Genomic DNA, 24,756 nt, shown 5'->3' with positions numbered 1-24,756 from the left:
TATAATATTCAGTTAAAAGTCAATTCCAATATTGGCTTTGCCATTGTCCTTGTTGTATATTGATGAAGTGTGGATCCCGTCTTTAAATAGCTACTGGCTGCCCTACACAGCTCTCTGTACAGGAATTAGACTGAATGGGTGATCCACTGCATGTAGTGTCATGGGAGGGGAAAATAAAGTCTGAACTTTTATTTTGCAAGAGACTTCATGTAAGGAACCTTCGTGACACTCGGTTTTGTCGCTAAGACTTTGCATTATAAATAATCACAGGCTACATCACAATAATATAAGTAAGAAAAGGTTCTGAATTTGTTTTTATAATGTTTATATTTATATAGCAATAAAAAAAAGACAATCACAGGAATTACTAGATATTCAGAGCATTAATATTTCTACTTACTTATATCTTTGCTTGTACAGCTATTTCATGGTGGCTCCCATTTGACCAGCAGATCTTGCTATTTACTCACTTGTTTCAAGCTTTTGAGGCTGGTGTCAGGAATACAAGTAAGTTCAGAACGGAAGTCGGTCATGGCCGACAGCACATAGGAACATTTCCTTAATTTTCAAACTGTAGATTTATCCTGAGACAATACAAAGGCCACGAGACAAACCTTAAACCCACAACAAACCAGAGAATATGTTACTAGTTCACTTTATTATTATTTATTTTGAATTTCCAAAATACATGGTCAACAACATACAGAATTATGACAGAAAACATCCCTGATTGATTTCCCAGAGTAGAGCCATTTAAGAAATGGTACAGATACGACTTAATGCACGGCATCATACTAACCATCACATTGCAGATGACCTGTGTTGCCTCAGAATTCCCCCTTTCCGTCAACTGGCAGGTCTCCACTCTACAAAGGAGGTTTTACATTACAAATATGTAACACAAACAATCGCTGAGTGGATGTGGTTCGAGTTCAGCGTCAATGTTTACAACATACTTCATGTATCAGCAAGGAAGAGGAACAGCATTGACAAAAGCCTACAACGATTAACATAATATCTGTAGATACAATAGTGGAGTACAAGTATTTTATACATAGTTTTAAGTGTCATTATAAGCCAATATAAGCCTATGACAATGGTGAATGCAGAAGTGACAGAAGCAAATAATGAAATCAGAAACGTGTCAATGTGAGGGTATTAAAATATATAAAACAGAAATTCGACAAGTGATACAGTGATGCTATCAATATTTTTTCCAGTATAGAAAATATCGTCACATGGTGTGGGTCAGGGAGCTTCATTTTCCTATAAAACCTACATTCGATAAAAGTGCTATAAATCTGTTCTTCATCAAGTTAAAGTACATCAACGCGTTAATAACAGAGACAAAACTTCATCTTCCTCTGATCATCAGGATTTCCTTAAAAAAATAACAAAATACATGATAATAAATGGATTCAGCCCATTATACCACCAGCATGCAAACAAGCTGTTCCATCAAGAACGCTTTAGGTGAGTTACCTGAAACTAAACCAGGGGCGGACTAATGCTGAACTGTACTACTTCTTATCAGTATTGTCCTGGTAAACCGTGGTCACATAGAATAAAAATGTAAAACTAAAAGAAAACACGTGAGTTTCTTCATAGGGTTGTTGTGCTCCAGGTAGTTTGATGTTGGAGAAACAGGACACCAGCACTGAACAGTCAAGTGCTTATTTTTATGTCAAGTTTGTTTTAGATAAAAATTAGCTGAAAACTTTGAGATCGTCAAATTGACTCGCAACTGGTTGACCATGTGACCTAGATCCCACCCAAGCGCTACGGCGCAGACTCTGGCTCTATTTCAGCTCATTTCTATTTTAACTTCATTTCCGGATAGTGGGAGGAAATGGCGACTCGTGTAGTAGATGATCAATTAAACAAGTAAACAAATAATAGTTTGCTCAAAATCGAGGTGATCACAGTGAAGTTACTTCATAAGTATTAAAAGTGATAAGTGTGACTTGTAAATCAATAAACTTCATTTCATGATCATAACGCAGCCACATATAAAAGCTACTATTCAAAGTAAAAGTGATAGGTGATGTTTTTGGATTATGACTTATTTTCTATCATATAAAATTGAACTGGATAAGTGCAGCAGAATATGTTTTTTTCTAACAACGGTGTAAATATAGTGATGAATATCATCTACTGATCCATTGAGATTACCAAGTTCCATTTGGACAGAACACCATCCAAGCTATCTGACCCTGGTCCCCCACCTCGCTCCTTCTCTCTCAGAGCCTCCGCCTCTTCTTCGGACCCTTGTCTGACAAACACATTCTCCAACTTCAGCCCCCCCTTCGCTGCGTGCACCTCCTCTCCCCCCACACGGTTCTCGCTCCCTTCCTCTGCCCATATCAACCCATCCAACACCATCTCTGGAAACACAAGTTTCCTAGTTTTAGGGTCCCAGTTTATACAAATATTTCCCTCCTCCTCCTCCTCCACTATATTGTTAGATGTAGCAACACTCAAAAAACCCCATTCATTTTGTATGAAATCTGATTGGTCGGCGAGGGAAGTGGGCACATGCTTGGTGTTCTGGGACGCATTAGCAGAAAGAAGGGGCACTGTCTCACTCTTACTAGCTTCCTCTGCAGCTCCATCTATCTTTCCATTGGTTCTCACTCTGGCTTTTTCTCCCATCTTCCCGCTCATAGTGCTGATTGTAGATTGAAGATTTAAAGGAACATTGAAGCGGCCGGAACCTTGACACTCTCTCCACTCTTTCTTATCGTGACTCTCTCCTGCTGTGCCTTTCTGGTGTTCACCGATCAGATTAATCCCATCTTCTCTGTCCTGCCACGGCTCTCTTGCCTCCTCTTCTCCCCCAACATCGATTTGAGGAGACGCCCCAACAAATCCATAGGCGACCGAAAGATCATTGTACTCTGGTAGTGGTCCGGGCCCCTGAAGGGAGTAACTTGTTGGAGGATCTGCTATCCTTTTCTTGAAATTGTCGCTATCCATGTCTGACACATATTTGATGACACTGATGATAGCGAAGTTGGCATTCTCAGGAGGTATAGTCGGTGGTGGAGGGTGAAAAGATGTGTTCTGAAGGGTGAAAGAGAAGTGACATGGCGTTCAAGAGATTTACCAAAACATTTACGAAATTAACATTGCAATGCTGCTGTGGGTGACCAAAGGTTAAAAAACGTTTCAGAATGTGTGAGCGTGTTTCTTTTATCACGTGTGTGTTCCTGCATTACCAGTGTATCAGGTTTCTTCTGTCCTTTCCCCATCAGGTAGTTATGAAGGAAGTAACCAACCACCATTAGCCCACAAAGGCACAGAGATGGAACAGTGATACCCCAAATCAGCCTCAGCAGATGGTAAGTCACAGGGTCTGGAGGGAGACAGGAAGCAGGAACATGTCAGACATATACATGCATACATGTGTGTAAATATAGGAAAGATTATATGAACTGCTTCTAAACCATATACGGACTCACTGTGGAAAGTGTGCAAATCACTATTTTCTAACTGTAGACAATTTTTCTTGATTGACATTTTGGAATTGTCCAAGGGTGCTCTGAGAGAGGACACCCCTGCTAATGCTAATGTCCTGTCTTTCCACACCAAAGCCGTGTTTGTCAATAACCATCTCGACTGAGGCGGCCCACCTTACTCTTATTTTTCCTGCCACACTGTTATGTACCAAAACTTTATTTGGCACTTACATAGGAGATTTCTAACTTGGTGTATGCTCTGTTGCTGTATTGTTAAGCTGTGTGCAGCTATTTGCCTTGTGCTCGCTCGCACGCCTGCTCTATCGTCCGTAAAGGTTTTACCATTCACGAGAGACAGGACTCATAGTTTCAGCTGCAGAATCTGCTACGCATGAGAGTGATGTGCACCCACAAACAAAAAAATAAAAACATGACCTCCTTGGCGAGATTCCAACACAATGCAGGAACAATCATCGATGCCTCTTTCTTGTCTGTATCGTGTTCCGTCACATTCCTTTCAACCAGTCAAACAGAGAGAATAATATTCCCTTTGTCTCACTCTCAAGAAAGGAGGTTGTACCTGGAGGCGTGGTGATGCAGAGCCAGGCCGAGGACTCGCACTGCATCGGTATGGAGACCAATCTTGTCTTGGCAGAGAAGCAGTACTCCATTTGGTGCTTCACATGATGATTGTACAGACGAGACAGCAATGGGAAATAATGCTACACACACACACACACACACACACACACACACACACACAGATAACAGGTTAGTATATAACTGGTTCAATAACTTTTGGGACTGCTTGATTTGACACCCTATCCATGCCAGGAGGGTGGGAGAAGATTTTACTCACTGTCTGCCCGTGATGGCCATTGCGGATGGAGAGGTTGTAAGTCATGTGGGGGTATATTGTTGCCATGGAGATCACTGGTGTGTGGTTGTTAGGTTGATATCTCATTGGTCCTTTCAGATCGATGATGGCGTTATTGCCCTCTGTTTCCACAGAAACCAGCGGAGGACCCAGACTAGCTGCACGGACAGACAAATATATTGAATTTGGGTACATTTCAAATATTCAAACTAACGGTTTGAACAGCGCTTTGACTCACTGTCCAACTTTGGATCAAATCTCCTCAGGGTCATGGTCCATTTGGAAGGTGCTCTCCTGCCCACAGCTCGGACTCTGGCGTAGTATCCTTGCTCCTCATCCCGCGTCTCATTGCTCAGGTCACACCAGCTCCGCACTGTGTCAGTACACTGCCGCACAGCCCTCCAGTTCGCCCGTCTTCCTTTACTTCCCTCCACGCTATCCCCGTAGCTGGGAGAGACGTATGCCCACACAGATACAGAGGATGACTGCACGAGCTGGGATAATCACAAGCCAGCTAGTTCAATGTAGCCTCGAGCAAGGAACTTGAGGTTATATGGGCTGTTTGTTCAGATTACTCTTTTCTTTTTTTGTCTGCACATATCTCTTTTCATGGCTTCTTTTTGTCTGTAAAGTCTCTCGAGACTTGCAGAAGAAAGCCTACATAAAGACAATGTTTTCTGCTTTATCGAGGTGAGGTCTAATGTAACGTGTGAACTTACATGGCATACTGCACTGTGAAGAGTGTGTCCTCTGATGTGCTGTTTCCTGGAGACCAGTGCAGAACATTCCTGAGATTCACCGAGGAGAAGACGACGTTAACAGGGCTGGGAGGAGAGGAGGACACTGAGGAGGAACAGATTGAGAAAGAGAGATAAGAGGCATACGATTAATATGAGCTCACGTTTGTCAATAGAATGTAATAAAACCTCATAAAAAGTGACAGCGGTTGCTGTGACCTACTTTTGGCCCGACACATAGATCATAGACAAATCTGTTGTACTTTGATACTTTGAGCTAAATATCAAAGATCCACAATGGACAGTTCGACACAAAAAAATCGAAACAAATGAAATTAACAAGTTCTATATAAACAAAACATAACAATAAGAGAACCAGAACACATTAAACTATGTTTCTAGAGGACACACTGATTGTGAGAGTGATTTTTTAAGTTACAGACCTTTGACAACTGTGTACATGTTTGCTGTTTTCACTTTTTATAATTACTTAATATGTATAAATGAAAAATGTATTATAGAGCCATAAAATTGGGCTCAGAGAACACCCGGAAAATAATTTGTTTGTGTACGATCTTTGCAAAAAGTTGAAGTGGAAGCTTCAGTTATCAAACAGTTTTTATGATGACCTACTTGAATAGTATAAATGTCATAAAACTTATTGGACAAGAGATAAAATAGATGATTGTGATTTTAATTTGTGAATAAAATCAGATCGTTAAATAATATCCGCTCCAGTTTCTGATTTGAATCTCAAACTTGTCATGCTTTGATCAATCTACACCACTTTTTTTTTTTATCGGCCGTGATGTTTTAACCATGAGTTTGTTATACAGTTATTTAGATGCTTTGTTTTATGCATGTGAATTATCCATAGATATTTGTAGTTTTATAGGATTTATTATGTTTTTCTTACTTCAGGTTGCCTCGTAAGAATTGGCTACAGAGATAACTGATGAAAATTAGCCTGTACATCTGACTCTGGCTAGTTTACATTTTTAGTCAGTTGATTCATGAGAGGTGTCCCTATCAAATAAATAAACAAAATTAAAACTAATATTCACACAAACAGTGCATATAAGGCCTATTGCACTGCAGGGGTGTATTGAACGGAAATCTGATTTGCCCGTGAAGTACACCAGTCCTGTCAGTGATCTTTTTCAAAAATAAAGTAGTCACTTAATAACTATGACAACTTTTGGAGAAGTTGTATTTTCTAAGCTTCTTATGAAGTCCACAATATGCTTGAACAAGAAACAATTTTCAGAATATTTTCAATGGTGTGTGACTTTGGTCAAAACAATAGAGCAAACAATGAACCTTACTGAATCAACAATAATTTAGATCCGCCCCTGTATTCTGAGTTTCCAATGTAGAAACACTGTGGTGTTAAAGTGCATGACTTTTTTATTTTTATCACACAAGCTCAAGGTTGTTTTAGACCAGCCTAGAAAAACCCACCCTACAGTGACACGTGTATAATGTAACAGTTGTTGGAATGGGACTAGACCTTCAGTCCCCAATAAGTAAACATTAAAATAATAAGTTACCAAAGGCAACAATGACTCTTGTGTCCATACCTGTGAAGTCCAGAGTCCCCAGGTAGAGAAGAAACAACAGTTTCCACATTATCTGTCCAAGGAGAGGCCAACATGTTCAGCACACCGTCCTTATGGTCCTGTAGCCCTGTTGTTTCCTTCTTCACACGACGACAGGGAGTTCGTTGAGATGAAAGTTTGATGGACAAGGTGTCCAAACAAGACAAGAGGAAATAAATAAAGGTGCAGGTTTAAGTCAAGTGGTTGGATGACTGTGAGCAGCCAAGCCTCGATAATTTACTGTTAAACTGCTCAACCACCGCAACAGGTTTCCGTGAATGAGGAAGAAATGTGATCCCACCTGTTTGTGCTCAGTGTGTGTGTGTGTGTGTGTGTCAGTGTGTGTCAGAGAGAGGGGGGGGGGTGACTTGATCAATGACAGAAACAACAACTCCTCCCTCTTGCCAACAAGAGTGAGGTTAACACAGTTGAAAGAATCTGATCCTTCCACATTCGAAATGCAAAAACTCAAAATGTTTCACTTTATATCAATAGCTATTCAATAGCAAGTTAAGGTGAACTATAGCCTCTTTCATATAAAATACACCTTCCATTACTTTGTTTTATTTAATCTTTCGATAAAGGTGCATAGGATTTTTCCATTGATCACATGTTTTGAAATTAATGCTTTATTTCCCAAAAAACTGCTGATTGTAGTACAAGAAAATGTACACGTCTTACAAAATATATGGTCGTGTAAGTACAAGTGTTAAATAACCAAACAGAGTAAATAAAGGGACCTTACATGTAATTTATAAAAGTGTAAATATAGTGTTTATAGAATACTTGGCTTATAATTTCAGGTTCTTTACGCTGACATTTTTTGTCACCAAATCTTTTATTACTATAATAAGAAGAAGAATTTATCCATTTTAAATTGTTTGCATTAATGTGTAATACAGTGTGTAGCTGCAGACACTGGATTCACAAAAAACTTATTGCATTTGTCAACATATGAAAACTAGTTCACATCTTCAGAACAAATAATTTCAATATTAGAATCCACCTCCACAAGACGATAGGGGACCAGGTAGAAAAGAGGGAGCGACAATAAAACGTGAAAACATCTTATTATAGCGACACCTAGTGTTCGACATGTGGCGATGCTTGCAAATTCACAACTGGGTCTAACTTTAGATTTTTAAGACGTTCAGTTGTAAACTATGTGATGTATATTTAATCTGTATTCATTTTATAGGTATCAATATTTAACATAACTACAGGGTTACACATAATGATCGTCTGATGAAGCGGAACAGAGTAGTTTCTGGCCTTGTTGTCTCTCCGGATTGTTTTTGCTGTTGCGCACGTCACGGCGCTCTCATCCTGGTGCATCATGTTAGCCTTTAGCTGGTCCAGAGGATTCAACCGGACAATTTAGCCGGTCACATGTGTAATGGTTCGCTAAAGTAAACAGGATATTTGCTCATTTGGACGCAAACATGGCGCTGTCGATGGAGACGCAGCTCCAGAGCATCTTTGAAGATGTTGTGGTAACGTGCACGTTCATGAACGGGTTGTAAAGCGAGCTAGTTGTTAGCATCCCATTCAGCGTCAGCCCAATTGACGTATGATGGGTTTGCTTATAAATATTTCAATCAATACGTACTTTCCAACGTTTTTTTTTGTACAGTTACGTTTTCCAGCTAGCTTAAACTGTAACAGCCGGAAATATAACGTGTTCATCATTCTGGGCTCATAATTTAAAAACAATGGAGGCTCCAGACTCGTGTTTAATAACTCTAATTAGCACCTAATTTCAACTTCTTATCATTCATCCATTACACATTTTACTGCCAACAGATATTCCCCTCCCTTTGAATAAGACAATACTCTGCAAATATCAGTTGTGTTGCAGCAGGTAGGGTTGCATGCTACACTGATCTGATAGTGCAGCGTGTTAAATCACGAGGTTATTGTTTTCAGAAAGAAAGATGGAGAGAGCTCCAAAGACTCTGCATAATATTTTACCTGTTTTTTTTTCTTCTCCTCTCAGAAAACTGAGATGATCGAAGAGGCCTTCGCTGGGTAAGATGACTCCTGATCTGCTCTCATCATTTAGTTTAAATAGGGTTTTTGTGATGATGTTAGTCTGTGTTATCCTGAATGAAATGTACAAAAATGCACTATATGTGTATAGTGCATTTTATTGTTTCTTTGCTTCTATAACAAATACATATAATAATAAGAACTGTGTTGTGGTTAAGGATGTGTATGGACTCTCCAGAGGATGAGAGGACTAAACTGATCAGTTGTCTTGGAGCCTTCAGACAATACTGGGGAACACTACCACAGGTCAGTGCACACACACTCACACACACACACACACTCACTCACACACACTCACACACCTGCACGCACACGTTTAAAGATTAGATAATTTATTTGTTTTGTCTCTCTGCAGGAGTCTCATGAACAGTGTGTACAGTGGATAGTGCGGTTTATTCACAGCCAGCACAGCCCCAAAAGAATCTCCTTCCTCTATGACTGTCTTGCAATGGCTGTGGAGACCAGCCTGTTAACACCAAGGTACAGACACACTTAGAAATGCATGTCACCTTACGGACACGAGGGAAAAAAATAGGTCTGATTCATTGTGAAACTGTAGTGGGTCAGAGGACGTCAGCTGAATAGCAGGTCCTTCATATTCATACAGGTAGGTCCAGGACACATTTGCTTTTTGCAGCTGATGCCAGATCTAAACGGGTTCATTGTGTGTTGGAGCTCTTTTTGTTATCCTGTTCCATTGTTACTAATCCTCCAATTAATGAATCTCCTCCTCTGTCTCCAGGATGGTGTGTGTCGCTCTGATCAGCTCAGAAAGCTTGGAGTGGGAGAGGACTCAGTTGTGGGCGCTAACTTTCAAACTAATCCGCAAGATCATCGGAGGGGTGGACTACAAGGTCTCTGACACACACACACACACACACACACATACACAAGCAGAGTTTAGACAAGTCATCATCAGCAGGCTCAGTGATGACGTCCTTCAATAAAATGTTCCTTTTGTAATCTCTGCATTTTTCTTTTTATTATGACGTGTTTATTATGACATTATTACAGCATCAGTCTCATCACTTGTTTTCAGTTTTTGTGTAGCTGTAGTGAATGTTTCTCCTAGAAACCATATGCTGCTGTCAACTGGAGGTCATACTCCCAGTTTTACAACTCATGCGCCAAATTCAATAGAGTTTATTGACTCTATTTGGAGACTGTTCCTAATTGAGACTGCCCCAGCTGGAAATTCCAGTCTATGTCAAACATGTTCTTATTGTTTAAAGCTGTTATAAATTAATCCAAAACTTCCTTGATGTAAACCAATGTCTCTTGAGACTCAGTGGCTTTTAACCAGCATCTTGCAAAATGCAAATCTTCTGTTTGGGTGTCAGGCTTTCCAAACAGACAGCCGCAAAAAATTGAAGTCTTAAATCACTGAATATAATCCAAGGTGTTTGTGGGTTTTAGGGTGTTCGCGACCTGCTGAAAACTTTTTTGGAAAAGATTCAGACCATTCCAACTACTGTCAGCTCAGCTATAGTCCAGCAGCTTCTGGCTGCCAGAGAGGTACCTGTCATTCCATCTTTTACTTTTTAACATATAATTCATTGTAATTTTTTTTTTTTTTTAATGACCCATTGGAATAGTTTTCGTAAGCAGGCCAACTACATCACGTTAACGTTTTATTCTTTAAGGTAGTAGAGTATATCCTGGACAGAAACGCCTGCCTCCTGCCAGCCTATTTCTCTATAACAGAAATCAGAAAACTGTATCCAGAGGGACAGCTCTCTCACTGGGTAAGTGTGTGTTTCTTGTTGATTGTGTGCATGTGTGCAGTTACATATGTGTGTAGCTAACGCTCTTATTTCATCGTCTGTCCATACCTTCTTTGTATCTCTGGGTGTGTCTCTCTTGTAGCTACTTGGCAGTCTGATATCAGACTTTGTGGACAGTTTCAGACCCACTGCCAGAATCAACTCCATCTGTGGTACGAGACAGGCAGCTTACAAAATACATAATACATGTTAACAACTATAAGGACACACAAATATAGATTTAGGCTGCTTCACCTCACTTTCTGTTGATGTGTGAATGTGTGTGCCCACAGGACGATGCAGCCTGTTGCCAGTAGTGAATAATAGTGGGGCCATCTGTAACTCCTGGAAATTAGACCCCACTACTCTTTGCTTCCCCCTGAAAGGCATGCTGCCTTTTGACAAGGTAACATCCGTTCATTCACACACACCACACACCTACACACATCCTCAGAAAAACAATATTTGTATTTATGTTTTCTTTTTAATCTAGGACCTGTTTGAGCCCCAGACAGGCTTGCTGCGGTATGTGCTAGAACAGCCGTACTCAAGAGAGATGGTGTGCAACATGTTAGGACTCAACAAACAGGTAAAACAACCTCGCTCCCCATTACACTTTCGCTTTCACAGTACCAGGCACTCCTCCCTTTATCGTGTCCTGTCCCTTTAACGTTCTTCATAGACTCAACCCTTTCTTTTGTTGCAGTCCCAAACTCTCTGTGCTCCTCCTCTTCCTCTTGTTCCTCTGTTTTCATTCGTCTCCTCATATCTGCTCCTTGTCCCTAATTTTCCCATCCTGTTTATACCTTAGTTTGTCACCCTAGTTATCTCACAGCTTCTGTTTCTGTTCATCTATACCCACGTCTGTTCTTCATGTCTCTCCTCTTTTTCCTTGTTACTCCCATAAACCCCTCTCATCACTTGTTGCCCTGGTAACACAGCTACTGTTTACAAGACTATATGTAAAGCAAACCAATGCTTGACCCATATGCACTGGTGTTAGTTTGCCCTGTTTGGTTCATGCAGTCTCAACTCAGCTCATCTCACCGTGCACAGCCATCGTTTGAACAGCTACTGTTTTACAGAAAGTCTGTTGCTAACACAAAACCATAATCAATACAGTAAATTGACTTTTTCCTTTATATTTTAACCCTGAGCAAATAACCCAGAATCCACTTTGCATGTTTGAATCAGCTGAGTTGACACCAGCCGTGCGGACAGTAAACAATCTAGCTCCTTAGTCACCACTTTTCTCTCTGTCTCTCCTTTTTTTCTCTCCCTTCTCTGTCTCTTCTTCCTTCTGTCTTTGTTTCTCTCTCTCTCTCTCTTTCTTTTGTCCTCTGGTTGTGTGTTGTCTTTGTCTGTCTCTCTGCCATGCGCTCTCTAGACTCTGAACATTGCCCAGGTATGTCGTTGTTCCTCTTCCAGGTCACCTGACCTACCAACTAACCTGCCCCTTGGTCGCTTAGCTTAAGAGGCGCACAGATCATGGCCTAGAAACTGGAAAGTTGATCAAACAAAAGAAAAAAGAAAAGACATTCTTAAATGGAGTAAAAGGAGAAATGCCAACAGAGCTTGAAATGTCACAGCAGGGCTTTGATATACTGATGGACTGAGTATGAACACAAATAGACAGGCAGGTTGATAGTGTATGATGAACAGGTTGCAACAGGTACAGTGTTGACCATACACACTGTTAATTGATAAATTTATAAGGTTAATAAGGAGTAGGGTGACTTCGGGAAATCTGGGACATTTTTTTCAATTTCGACTTCTGCGACTTATTGTGATATCTGTTATATATAAGATCAACATATAAAGACACCCATACAGCATCTAGCTGCCTGATGATGACTGAGGCAGCTCTGAGCTGCTGATTATGTTCATCTAGTCTCAGTTTATTAAATCCCAGCTGTTGTTCACAGTCTGTGGTTCCATCTGATAAACTGACAGCATTTACCACATTAAACCCTGCTGCTGACATTTCAAGTCCTGCTGCACTGCATGTATGGATGTAGTCTGGTCCGTGCCTGTTGTTAGCCAGGTCCTCTCACGTCTGACCTCATGCTGCTGCTTTATGTTGCAGTGACCTGGGCAAAAACTATTGGTATTGACTTGAGCTGCAATATCATGTAATCGCGTCTTGAAAATCAAGAGACTTCTAGCTTCATGGCAAAGATCCTGACAGACTACCACATGACTAACCTGAACAACTATAGTGCAAAAGCTAGTCAACAGTAGCACGGAGATTGTGCACCACTTACAGTAAAAATGATCAGAAAGTCCACAGTGGAATTTATTATCATCTAATTATTAATATTTTTATGAAAGCTGGCTGGGTTTTACAATGCAGTGAACTATAATGAGATTCATTAATAATCTGCACTGTGGGGCTGTGGATCTTCTACTTTTCAACTTCCAGTCTAAACTCTCTTTTAATGCTTTGTTGACGCAATTCAGTCGTTTGCAAACCTTATTTCTTCAAATATCAACTGTGCCAGTCAGTTGTATTGTGTTCAGTGTTTTGCCCAGGTCCTCTGGTGAGTGATTCTGATTGGCTGTCTGACTCGATGAGTGAACTCTGACTTGTGTTGCATGATGTTCACTGGTTAATGATGCGCATTAATGAAAGACGACAAAGGGTTGTTAGGGCTGTTTTTGTTTTCAACGATTGATACGAGGGAGACTTTTATTTTTGTCTCAGAAGCTCATTATAAAGTAATAAATAAGATAATATAATGACACAAATGCCAATGAAAAAAAATCAAACTCCCGTTTATTAACCAGGAATATTTGTCTCACATATTGTGGCCATAGACTTTTTGAAAAGATGGATGACGCATCTTGAAATAAAGACAAAATATCCTGAATACTAACGCCACCAAAAACCTCTATAGAAAAATCAACTTACAGTCTACCGACTGCCTATGGTCACAATTGTTTATTGAAATTGCAGACTTTTGGTTTATTATCATTATTACTATTATTTTAAATATCCTGGCATAATTCCAAAATGCAATCACACATAATCTGTGGTTCATCAGTTGCCACCGACTAGACACTCTAATGTCGAGTCTTATATCGAGGATTTGGGCTGTGAAATTCTTTTAAGCACAGAGTCAGACATTGACTGTTCATGGCAGACACAGGACACTTTTATTTTTCATAGATGTTTTTTATGGTTTGTTTGGGACTAGAATAAATAGAAGACATCCTCCCAGTGGTTGGGATGTTAGGAGGTGATAGGTGAGATTATTGACCAGCCACTGGTCGGGGGGTTTTAATGTTGGTAGGACACTGGGGTTTGGAAGTAACTAGGTAAGGTGTTTGGTTGATTTCTTTTGTTGATGTGGACCCCTCTCTATTTCTCTCCGTCTCTCTCCTGCCTTCCCTCTCTTTCTGTGTGAGTGTGTGCGTATGTGTGTTTTGGGGCAGGAGATGAGCAGTGACACCCTCACCACTCCTCTTCTTCCTTCCAATTGCACCAGCTCCCCACCTTCTCCCCACCTTCTCAAACCCGTTAGCCTGCATGCAGGAATGCGTTGCACTGTTTGGTTTGGTGTTTGGTTCTGTGCTGTGCCGTGCCGTGCTGTGCTGTTCAGTCCGTGCTGTGTGTCCCAGTAATATGATGACAGCCTCTGTTGAGTCCTGCAGTGCAGAGATCCTCACTCCTGCTCTGTCAATAGCAAGTTAGAGTATCTACTTTCAATTCAACAATTGAGGTGCATAATGCTGCAATAGATAAAAAACATGTCTACCCAGTCTTCCACATGCCAACTATAGCTCACGTGGAAGAAAGCACTCAACCCCACTCTACTACATGGCCCCTGAGGCGTTAATATCTCATAATTAACCTGCCTTTCCCTCACTATCTACCTCCCCTGTCTCCAGCCGTTCAATCCCCTCCACTCTTTACTTTTCCTCCTGTCTTTCACTGAAAGTCCCAGTTATAAATCTTGCTCAGATAAACCAAACATCAGCAGTTATTCTGCATATGGAAAACTACACGATGATCCCGGAAAAACATGTTGTACTTCTTCAAGACTTCAGCTGTGATAAAACATATTTGCATCTGTTTATTTACTTCAATATACTCAGATTGTCTCTAGGATGATCCATGTTTCAGTCAGCCAGTTCAACTGCGGTCTTTTGGTGAAATGACAGATATGTCCATGTTAACTCATGTATCTCATGTGGATTTAACTCACATAAACCATGAGTTTAATGTTGATCAGCAGCTGAAGCTTGAGTTTCAAATGTCACAATTATCCATAAACAACAGAACAGTCGCTTGTGATTGGTTCTCTAGTTCTATATAAGACATAGAGTAACATTTCTGCAACCTCTTGTGTGCACTGGAGCCTAAGCTGTAGCAAAACTCTTTCTCTGACATAGTTACACCACAGGTACATTAGAAGGGGATCTGGAGGTAAAGGTAAATGTGAAAGTACGGCCACAGGAGGATTGTCCAGCTGACAGGAGCAGGAGGGAGATGCAGTCCAGCATGCAAGGGGTGGGAGGGTTTAATGCATCAATATCTGCTGCTTGGAGAAAATATAGTGTTGTGTTGTGTGATAAAGTATATTGATGATAACCATCCTCTCTTCCTCCCCCATCTTTCTTTCTTCTGCCCTCTCTTTCCCCTCTGTCTTTTCATGTTTCCTTCCCCCCTATTTCTTGTCTTGGATGTTGTTCTTTTCTATTCCCTATTTAACTCCAACTGTCTCCTCTCCTGCCCACTGTTTTTTTCTTTATCCCTTAACACTCCCCTCCTCCCCCTGCCAGCATAAGCAGCGTTGCCCGGTGCTCGAGGAGCAGCTGGTGGACCTGGTTGTGTACGCCATGGAGCGCTCCGAGACTGAGGAACACTTTGACGCCGACATCGGAGGAACCAGCCAGCTGCTGTGGCAGCACCTCTCCTCCCAGCTCATCTTCTTTGTGCTGTTTCAGTTCGCAAGCTTCCCGCACATGGTGCTGTCGTTACATCAGAAGGTGAGGGAGGAGATAGGAATGGAGAAGTTTGCAGGAAGCTCGGTTTATAGTTTGCACCAGTCACACACATACAACCCATGTAAAATCAACACTGAATCAGCTCTACAGCCCCTTAAACTTCTAGGAAATGTTGATAAATACAAAATTAAGCCCAATCTCTTTAGGAAATACACCACACCATAGTTCTTATGTTACTAATGGATTTATTCAGTTCAACTCCTGTCGACATCACAATCATTCAATCCACAGTCAAACTATTTAAATACTTGACAATGCACAGAATAAGCACGCAGATAAATATGCATGACTCATAAACATACCTTGCTGGCTGAACTCAACCGAGAGGGAACAAGTCTTAAAGGAAAAAGATAAATTCTCTAAAACAAAAATGGGCAATGCAAACTAAACTTTTAAGCAGAGTATATGTATATATCTATATATATATAAAACATCTCCAGCTGCATGTGCTTTCAGATTACCCTGATAACATAGACAACATGATCATATATATAATATAGGGAACTAAAACATATCGAATAATAGCATACAAGAAGCAGAACAAAAACGTGGAATAATATTTGCATATTTTCTTAAAATGATTAAATGCTTTCTGTATTTCTGTAACTCGCTCCTTTTCTCCTACAGCTTGCAGGCAGAGGTCTTATTAAAGGGAGAGATCACCTGATGTGGGTCTTGCTACAGTTCATATCAGGAAGTATTCAGAAGAACGCCTTGGCTGACTTCCTGCCCGTCATGAAGTTGTTCGACCTGCTTTACCCAGAAAAAGAGGTACACGTCTACCAAGAAGCTCTTTTGATTTCAACACGATCATAATTGTTCAATTTATACATTTGCTTAAATAATTTTATAGTGCTGTCAGAAGCGTGTATTGGCAGTAGTATAGCTTCAGTTGTAGAAGTAGTAGTGTGTAGTAGTGCCAGTGATCTCTTCTCTTATCCCTGTATGTTTTCTCCCGCCTCAGTGCATCCCAGTTCCTGACATCAACAAGCCACAGTCGACTCATTCCTTTGCCATGACCTGCATCTGGATCCACCTCAACCGCAAAGCTCAGAATGACAACTCCAAACTGCAGATTCCCATCCCCCACTCTCTGAAACTACACCATGAGTATGTATCTTTAAAGTACTCTGACCTCAGTGTCTTTATCACTGTGCTCTACCATGAGTGTGTGCTGTACCACAAATTTACCCATCATTATTCCAATTTAACCCAAACTAACAATGACACTTCATCTAGACCGGCTGTGTAATGTCTCTGTAATCGGTCTTTTCTGTTAGGTTTCTCCAGCAGTCTCTGCGTAACAAGACTTTGGGCATGTCCGACTATAAGATCGCCCTGCTGTGCAACGCCTACAGCACTAACTCCGACTGCTTCACTCTACCGATGGGCGTCCTAGTGGAGACCATCTATGGAAACGGATCTATGAAGATCAACCTGCCCGGCACCAACTGTACAGCATCAGGATCAGTCACACCGCTGCCCATGAACCTGCTGGATTCACTCACAGTACACGCAAAAATGAGGTAGGAAGATTTCTACAAAGTACTGAAGTAGTAAAACACTGTTAAGAAAGACGCTGGATTTGGGAGGAAGCTTTTCTGATTGTTTCATGAATATGTTTCACTTCCCCATCGCCTCTTTTTGATTCTGAGTGTTGCCGTCTCCAGTCTGATCCACAGCATCGCCACACGGGTGATAAAATTGGCTCATGCCAAATCCATACTTGCCTTGGCCCCTGCACTGGTGGAGACATACAGCAGACTCCTGGTCTATATGGAGATCGAGTCATTGGGCATCAAAGGGTTCATCAGTGAGTACATTTAAATCCACTGTGACGAGTAAGAAACTGTACTTTTTTGAACAGATCAATATGATTGACTTTTACTGTGTTGTTGTTTACCTGCAGCCCCCAAATCACTAAATCTGCCCCCCATAATGGGATTTATGAGTTATACCGCAGCCAGCCACCAGGTAGCGATAAAGACCCTCTTAGGGAGCAGTCATCCATCCTCATAAACAGTGAATGGGTCAAACTGATACTGAGCGCCCTCTGCTGGATCACAAGGCAGGCTACCTCAAATGATCTGATAGGCTTTTAGAATGTATATCTTGAATTTGAACATTTCAATATATTTAATAGCAGGACTGTGTGCGAGTGTGACTTGAGAAAAAGCAGCAAGTTAAAGTCTCAACCAAGTGTCTAGTATCCCATAATTGCACAATAGTCTCTTGTGAACATTAGGATGAATGACAATAAAGAATAGACATCCATCTTAATGCGTCCACTATAATTTCAGAATTTGTAGATAATCTCCAGCGTGTCCCAACCCAGTCTGTCTTCAGTCAGTACTGCTGTGAACAGCCTACCTCAGGACATTTATATTCAACATCGATTTGTGTCTTCGGGGGGGGAACCGACATGAGCTGAATAACGTGACTCTCTCTCTCGTCTGCTCAGGCCAGTTGTTGCCCAACGTGTTTAAGTGTCACGCGTGGGGAATCCTTCACACTCTGCTGGAGATGTTCAGCTACAGGATGCACCACATCCAGCCGCACTACCGAGTCCAGCTGCTGAGTCATCTGCACAGTCTGGCTGCCGTACCCCAGACCAACCAGAATCAGCTGCATCTATGGTAATGTGCACACGCATACATTCTCATATATACAGCATACTTACTCAGACTGAGTGAATAGCTGTTGATCTAACGTCACCTCTGAAACCCAAGAAGCAATGTTTTCTCTGACAGCTAGAAATAGGTTTAATCCTGTATGTAACGGACTGGGATGTGATTATTATTTCCTCTAGATTCCTCAATCTATGTCTCCTTTAAGATTTAGCTGTTAGTACAATTAGCTATATTTATTCCAGCTACTAATATTTCCCTGTCGTCCAATTACAAATAACACTTTCATTAGGAATGAATTGATGCAACCCCTCCAGTAAATTTGAAGATTGTTGAAAGAATAGAAAGATTGATAGTGTCTCTACTTGCTTTATTTCCCTGTTTTTATGCCTCTGTCTTTAGTGTCGAGAGCACAGCGCTGCGGCTGATCACGGCGCTGGGAAGCTCCGAGGTACAGCCCCAGTTCACACGCTTCCTGAATGACCCCAAGACGGTTTTGTCGGCCGAGTCTGAGGAACTGAACCGAGCCCTGATCCTCACCTTGGCCAGAGCCACACACGTCACTGGTAGCGCTCACTCTGGACGTTTCTTTTATTACAGTGTCGGTGGACTTGTCTTACATTTTGTGTCTGTATGTAGATTTTTTCACAGGGTCCGACTCCATCCATGGCACTTGGTGTAAAGATATTCTCCAGACCATCATGACCTTCACGCCTCATAACTGGGCCTCACACACTCTGTCCTGCTTCCCGGCTCCACTACAGGTGCAGATATGTTCACTTTGGCGTTAATGCCACCCAGACTAATTTATTTCCCCCCAAATGAAACTTAATCCTGTCTCTTCCCTCCAGGCGTTCTTCAAGCAGAACAACGTGCCTCAGGAATCCCGTTTCAACCTGAAGAAGAACGTGGAAGAGGAGTACAGGAAGTGGAAATCCATGGCCAACGAGAACGACATTATCACTCACTTCTCCATGCAGGGCTCGCCCCCCCTCTTCCTCTGTCTGCTGTGGAAGATGCTGTTGGAGACGGACCACATAAACCAGATAGGCTTCAGGTGGGCTGTCACTATTTGGTGTCACATCTCTGGTTCCTTTGATAAGACCCATCAGATACACATTCACCCAACATATACTTATTGTGTACAGTCACTACGGTATTTTATTACACACCATTGAACACCAGTGAAAGTAATGAGGGTTGATACTGATCATAACTCCATTTGTTAATGATGCATCTCACTAAGGATGTTTGAGGCATTTTTAATTTCACACTAATTGGCCTGTTCACGACGTGACATCTGTATCTAATCGATCGGATACAGATGTTGTGCCATGGGAGGATGGCGTGACGGTATCTCCTGACTTTGTGTCCCTCAGGGTCTTGGAGCGAATCGGGGCTCGGGCGCTCGTGGCTCACGTGCGCACGTTTGCGGACTTCCTCGTCTACGAGTTCTCGACCTCAGCCGGCGGACAGCAGCTCAACAAGTGCATCGAAATACTCAATGACATGGTCTGGAAATACAACATCGTCACACTGGACAGACTCATTCTGTGTTTGGTGAGAACACACACGTCAATTGGTACAAGACAGACATATAAGACCTGAATTTCCGGTGAACATGACGAGATCTGTGTGTCGTTCTGCTCTTCTCCTTCCAGGCGATGCGTAGCCACGAGGGCAACGAGGCTCAGGTCTGCTATTTCATAATCCAGCTGCTGCTGCTGAAGCCCAACGACTTCAGGAACCGGGTCAACGATTTTGTCAAGGAGAACGCTCCCGAGCACTGGCTGCAGAGCGACTGGCACAACAAACACATGACCTACCACAAGGTATGCACGTTACAAAAATCTCACTCTTTGACAAATTGATATGGAATGATACAAAATGACAGCAAGGACAAGTCTGATTAAAATGTAATGTTATTATAGCTCAATTAAATTATGTACTTGTTGTTTTCCTTCCAGAAATACCCAGAGAAGTTGTACTTTGAGGGCCTTGCAGACCAAGTCAACCCCCCCATGCAGCTGCAGCCTCAGTACCTGCCAATCTACTTTGGCAACGTGTGTCTACGCTTCCTGCCCGTCTTTGACATCGTGATCCACCGCTTCCTGGAGCTTCTTCCCGTCTCCAAGTCTCTGGAAACGCTGCTGGACCATCTGGGAGGACTGTACAAGTTCCATGGTGAGTACAGGCTGTCAGCAAATAAAAAGCTAAGTAGTACAGATGATTTTGTTCAAGAAAAGAGCAGTAGCATAAATACATGGATAAAGCATGACAAAAGGAAGAAGGGCAATCTCCTGGGATTTTAATTTTTTTTTAAGTCTTTGTGTTTACTGCTGTGTTTGTGTGCAGACCGCCCTGTTACCTACCTGTACAACACACTTCACTACTATGAGCGACACCTGAGAGACCGAACCAACCTGAAGAGGAAACTGGTGCACGCCATCATGTCTTCACTGAAGGTATGTAGAGGGAACTGGGGAGGAAACGGCTCCTGGTTTCACTGAAAACCACAGTCAAAATCCCCAAGGGTCATATTACCATTTCAAATTTACATGATTAAAACTGTTAGCAACCGTCTGCCAGACACAGCGTGCAAAGTGGGTTTGTTTCACATCAATGAAAACATGACAGTGCAGGCGCCTCCTGAGGACTGAGTCTGAGAGGTTGTATGTTGGTTCTATAAGAGCTGAAAGTCACCATGTGTGCAGAATATACAGAAAGAAAATCTATTTGAAAGGGGGCACTTAGACTGCATATATATGTATTTATATATATGAATAACTTGAGCTCTGAATGTTTATGCACACTTTAAAAAGAATACAGTTATATGATCTATCACAGTGTTTTTAGACACTTATCCTGATATTGATTTTTCATACTGTTTCATCTATAGAGGGAAGTCACACACATAATTTTACATGTAGATCATCTTTATTAATTGTTATCAGCAGCAGTTTTTTCACTCGTGTGCTGTTTTCACAGGACAACCGGACACCAGGTTGGTGCCTGAGTGAAACCTATCTGAAGTTCGGCATGAACCCCAGAGAGGACAACGTGTGGATCCCTGATGACACCTACTACTGCAAGCTGATTGGACGCCTGGTGGACAATATCCTTGATTAATCTCGTCCTATTAGAGAATGACAACATCACCCTGATGCTGGGCAGACTGTGGATCACCAAGCCGGGTTTTGCAAAAAAGAAATTGGATCTTTCACATTGGCTTGGCTGATTTTATTTATTTTTCTTAGGTTTATTTATAGAAATGTTCCTACACACTTCACATGTCAGGGACAAAGTAACAGTTAAGATTGTGTTTGGACATAACAAACTAAATGACTGTTGGCTTTGGGTTACTTTTCTCACAGTTCGCGCTCTACTTCTGGCAAACAGGAAATCCCAGGCCTCACTTGTACCTGAATAATATATTTATATTACTGCTGATACGTCTCCTCTCCCTCAGAGCCTCTTTGTTTTAATTTGAGACAGTAATTGTTGGTGCATCTGCAGTTACTTTAATCTAAGTTCATCCAGAGAAGAGGCCTTTAATTAAAACAGTGTCGCTGCTAAACCTCGTTGCCTTTCAACTGCCCTTAACTCCTTCTCACCCATGGCGGGAAAGTCACCGGGTCCTTTCCCTAACTGCGACTGGCGGTTTAATGAGTTCCCCAACCCAGCCGCCCACGCCCTGCACGTCACCTGCGTGGAGCTGATGGCGTTGGCCGTGCCGGGGAAAGAGGTCGGCAACGCTCTGCTCAACGTTGTGTTGAAGAGGTATGATTGCCATTTTTAAACAGTAACATCTCTGAGTGTTATTGCGTCGTCTCTGAATTGTTCATGACAGTGTGAGTTCTTCTTTTACCTTTTAGCCAACCCCTGGTTCCCAGAGAGAGCGTCACAGCCTGGATGAACGCCATCGGCCTGGTGATCACTGCACTTCCTGTAAGAAACTCTCACAAAGATCTTCACTGTCATTTACTGTGTGATGAAGTCGCTTTGAGTTCCTTCACCGTGACCCTCTGCTCCCCCATCTCAGGAGCCGTACTGGATCGTTCTCCACGACCGCATCGTGTCCGTGATCAGCTCCCCGTGTCTGACCACGGAGACCGAGTGGGCGGGGTATCCCTTCGCCCTGCTGGACTTCACAGCCTGCCACCAGAGCTACAGCGAGATGAACTGTAGCTATGTGCTCGCGTTGGCGCACGCCGTGTGGCACCACTCATCCATCGGACAGTTGTCTCTGATTCCCAAGTAAGGAAGTCTTCCTCGGTCTCAGGCTGGTTGCTTTGTTGCTCCTACTCTCAATGTTTCATTTCTGATTGTCGTATCATTATTAACTTGTGTGCGTGTTTAGATTCCTGTCAGAGACTCTGAAACCCGTCGTCCAGACTGAGTTCCAGTTACTCTACGTGTATCACCTGGTGGGTCCGTTCCTGCAGCGCTTCCAGCAGGAGAGGACACGATGCATGTTGGAGGTACACACACACACTTTGACTAAATATGACTGAATAAGTATAATGCACTGAACTCCGGATAATCTCCTGACATTCTCTGGAGAAGCTGCATGTGAGAACATACCAAGGTCAGAGTGAAAAGCTCCGCCCATTAATTAAAACTCAGCAGAATGTAAGAACACAGATGTCACAGAAGATGTCTAGAGAGTTTGTGGTGATAGGAGCCAACGCCAGTATGGATGTGCTGTAAACAAAACGTGATCTCTGCAGCAGAGGTTTGTTGTGAATGCATCTTAGACAGGAATCTCCTGCTGCGAAAGTTCAGACCCAAATTGTGCGGAGATCCTCACGAATTCATGTCTGAAAATGTGCTTCGTAATTTCCCCTTTTTTCTTGCGTTTAAAGACATTGTCTCAGTTTTGTCCTTCGACTTGGAGATATTATTTTTTTCTCCTTTAAATGTGTCCCTCTGCATGTTTCAGATCGGCGTGGCCTTCTATGAGATGCTCCAGGCGGTCGACCAACACTGCCAACATCTCAGCTACATGGACCCAATCTGTGACTTCCTCTACCACATTAAATACATGTACACTGGAGACAGTGTGAAAGAGCAGGTGAGTTTCTTACTTTGACACGTTGTCATTAAAGCTTCAGCACTGAACTGGAGACGGGGATGAAAATAAGTGATCAAAAATAACAAAGATGACAAAGGGAGGTCGTCCTCACCTGCCTTTCAAGTAAGATGACATCTGTGATCTCGCTGCTCCTCAGGGGTCTGCTTCCATTTTTCAATTTAGTTTGAATGTGTCATCCCCCTGTGCAACAACACTGCTCCAGCTGTGTCCAGCTCTGACACCGAGCTAATTAGAGGAGATGAAGCAGTAGATTCTCTGGGTGCTTGCGGCTTAGGCTTTATATAGACTTTACACATCATTAATTAAACGGACAAAGCCTTTACTCAAACCATACGTGTATTTATCTGGGCTGTGATCCGAAACCAGTGACGTTCTTTGAATGAATGTTACTGCTGTCATTTCTTTCAACCTCTGTCTGTCTGTGTCCATCTGTCTCTAGGTGGAGAAAATCATCATGACCCTGCGTCCGGCCATGAAGCTGCGACTGCGCTTCATCACGCACAGCAGCATCGTCGAGACCGCGTCGTCAGCTGCCGCCGCCGTCACCGCCGCCTCCTCCTCCGCCCCCTCTTCCTCCTCCACCCCTCAGCCCCAGCCCTCCTCGCTCTCGTCGTCAGTCGCCGCCGCCGTGGCCTCGCCCTCCTCCACGCAGCACACACACGCGTCCATGTAGGCGCAAAAGACAGTTGCGATCAGGAACATGGATGGACACTTGTCCCAAATAGTTTTGGCTGAATTTTTTTTTTTTTACGTTTTTTTTTTGTAGAAAGGATCCCATTTGTATATTGTACGTGAAATGAACGAGATCCATCCTTTTTCTAAATACGCAGTGTAAAAGAAGCTGAAGCCCAGAAAACACTCAATAATGAATTCAGAGGTATTAGGATAATCCCCCCCCCGGCTGGTTTTGGAGCCTCACAAGGAAACAGCAGCTCTTGTTATAATCATGGCAGAATTTTTTATTTCATTTTTATATTGTATGTAATCTTGTTGCCTCATTAAAAAAAACATTTTGGTATTCTAATGTCTGCTTTTTGTACACCTCATGTGAGGTTTAGTTGTAATTAAAGTTGTTTAATAAAGCATCTTGAAGTATAAAAATATATTTTGATATTTGATATTTTAATAATTTTGCACTTGTAAAGAACAGGAACATTTTTTAGTTTCTTTTTGAAGTCGTCCACGATCATCTTTTATTTTTAGTGAAGGGTCAATTAGTAAGTTCTGATCAGAAGATTAAACGAGTAGAATGACAGAGGGGAAAGAAATAAAAAGGATAAACCTGTATGAAAATGTCAAACTAAGTTGAAGGAGAAAAATTATACAAACAAACTAGATCCAACTGAGGCAGGTCACGACCTTGACCCAGTTTCTGAAAACACCGTACCATTCAAAATACAGTACAGCAACACTGCCCTGACATTTGCAGTTCCCTTCAGTTACCTCCTCTCAGTCATGCGTTTTATTTCCAAAGCCTAGAGAGAGACGGAGATAGAGAGACATAAGAGACCTTGTTGGCTTTATTATATTTCTCCTTTGTCG

The 24,756-nt window shown here is 42.1% G+C and overlaps 2 protein-coding genes across 2 annotated transcripts; one reads left to right on the top strand and one right to left on the bottom strand.

Moving 5' to 3' along the window:
• Window positions 1–639: 639 nt before the first annotated feature.
• On the bottom strand, window positions 640–6,997 carry il20ra (interleukin 20 receptor, alpha). Its single transcript, XM_061090946.1, has 7 exons — window positions 6,653–6,997; window positions 5,055–5,178; window positions 4,574–4,782; window positions 4,318–4,493; window positions 4,039–4,180; window positions 3,219–3,355; window positions 640–3,063 (listed from the first exon to the last, which is right to left on the bottom strand). Exons 1-7 carry the CDS (start codon window positions 6,699–6,701, stop codon window positions 2,152–2,154), a joined length of 1,749 nt encoding a protein of 582 aa, XP_060946929.1. The 5' UTR covers window positions 6,702–6,997; the 3' UTR covers window positions 640–2,151.
• Window positions 6,998–7,999: 1,002 nt separating this feature from the next.
• Window positions 8,000–24,232, top strand: med23 (mediator complex subunit 23). The gene is made up of 30 exons (XM_061091224.1): window positions 8,000–8,163; window positions 8,667–8,698; window positions 8,878–8,965; window positions 9,075–9,199; window positions 9,462–9,573; window positions 10,136–10,234; window positions 10,363–10,464; window positions 10,586–10,655; window positions 10,776–10,888; window positions 10,976–11,071; window positions 15,268–15,474; window positions 16,120–16,263; window positions 16,457–16,602; window positions 16,773–17,018; window positions 17,163–17,305; window positions 17,954–18,128; window positions 18,522–18,685; window positions 18,759–18,883; window positions 18,971–19,176; window positions 19,499–19,679; window positions 19,781–19,951; window positions 20,087–20,303; window positions 20,475–20,584; window positions 21,108–21,234; window positions 21,734–21,899; window positions 21,995–22,067; window positions 22,162–22,376; window positions 22,480–22,600; window positions 23,062–23,193; window positions 23,654–24,232. The coding sequence occupies exons 1-30, from the start codon at window positions 8,113–8,115 to the stop codon at window positions 23,885–23,887; spliced, it is 4,191 nt and encodes a 1,396-aa protein (XP_060947207.1). The 5' UTR covers window positions 8,000–8,112; the 3' UTR covers window positions 23,888–24,232.
• Window positions 24,233–24,756: the final 524 nt, after the last annotated feature.

The sequence above is a fragment of the Limanda limanda genome, chromosome 18, assembly GCF_963576545.1.
Source record: "Limanda limanda chromosome 18, fLimLim1.1, whole genome shotgun sequence".
NCBI classification, from domain to species: Eukaryota; Metazoa; Chordata; class Actinopteri; order Pleuronectiformes; family Pleuronectidae; genus Limanda; species Limanda limanda.
This window is presented reverse-complemented; position numbering and strand designations above follow the sequence as displayed.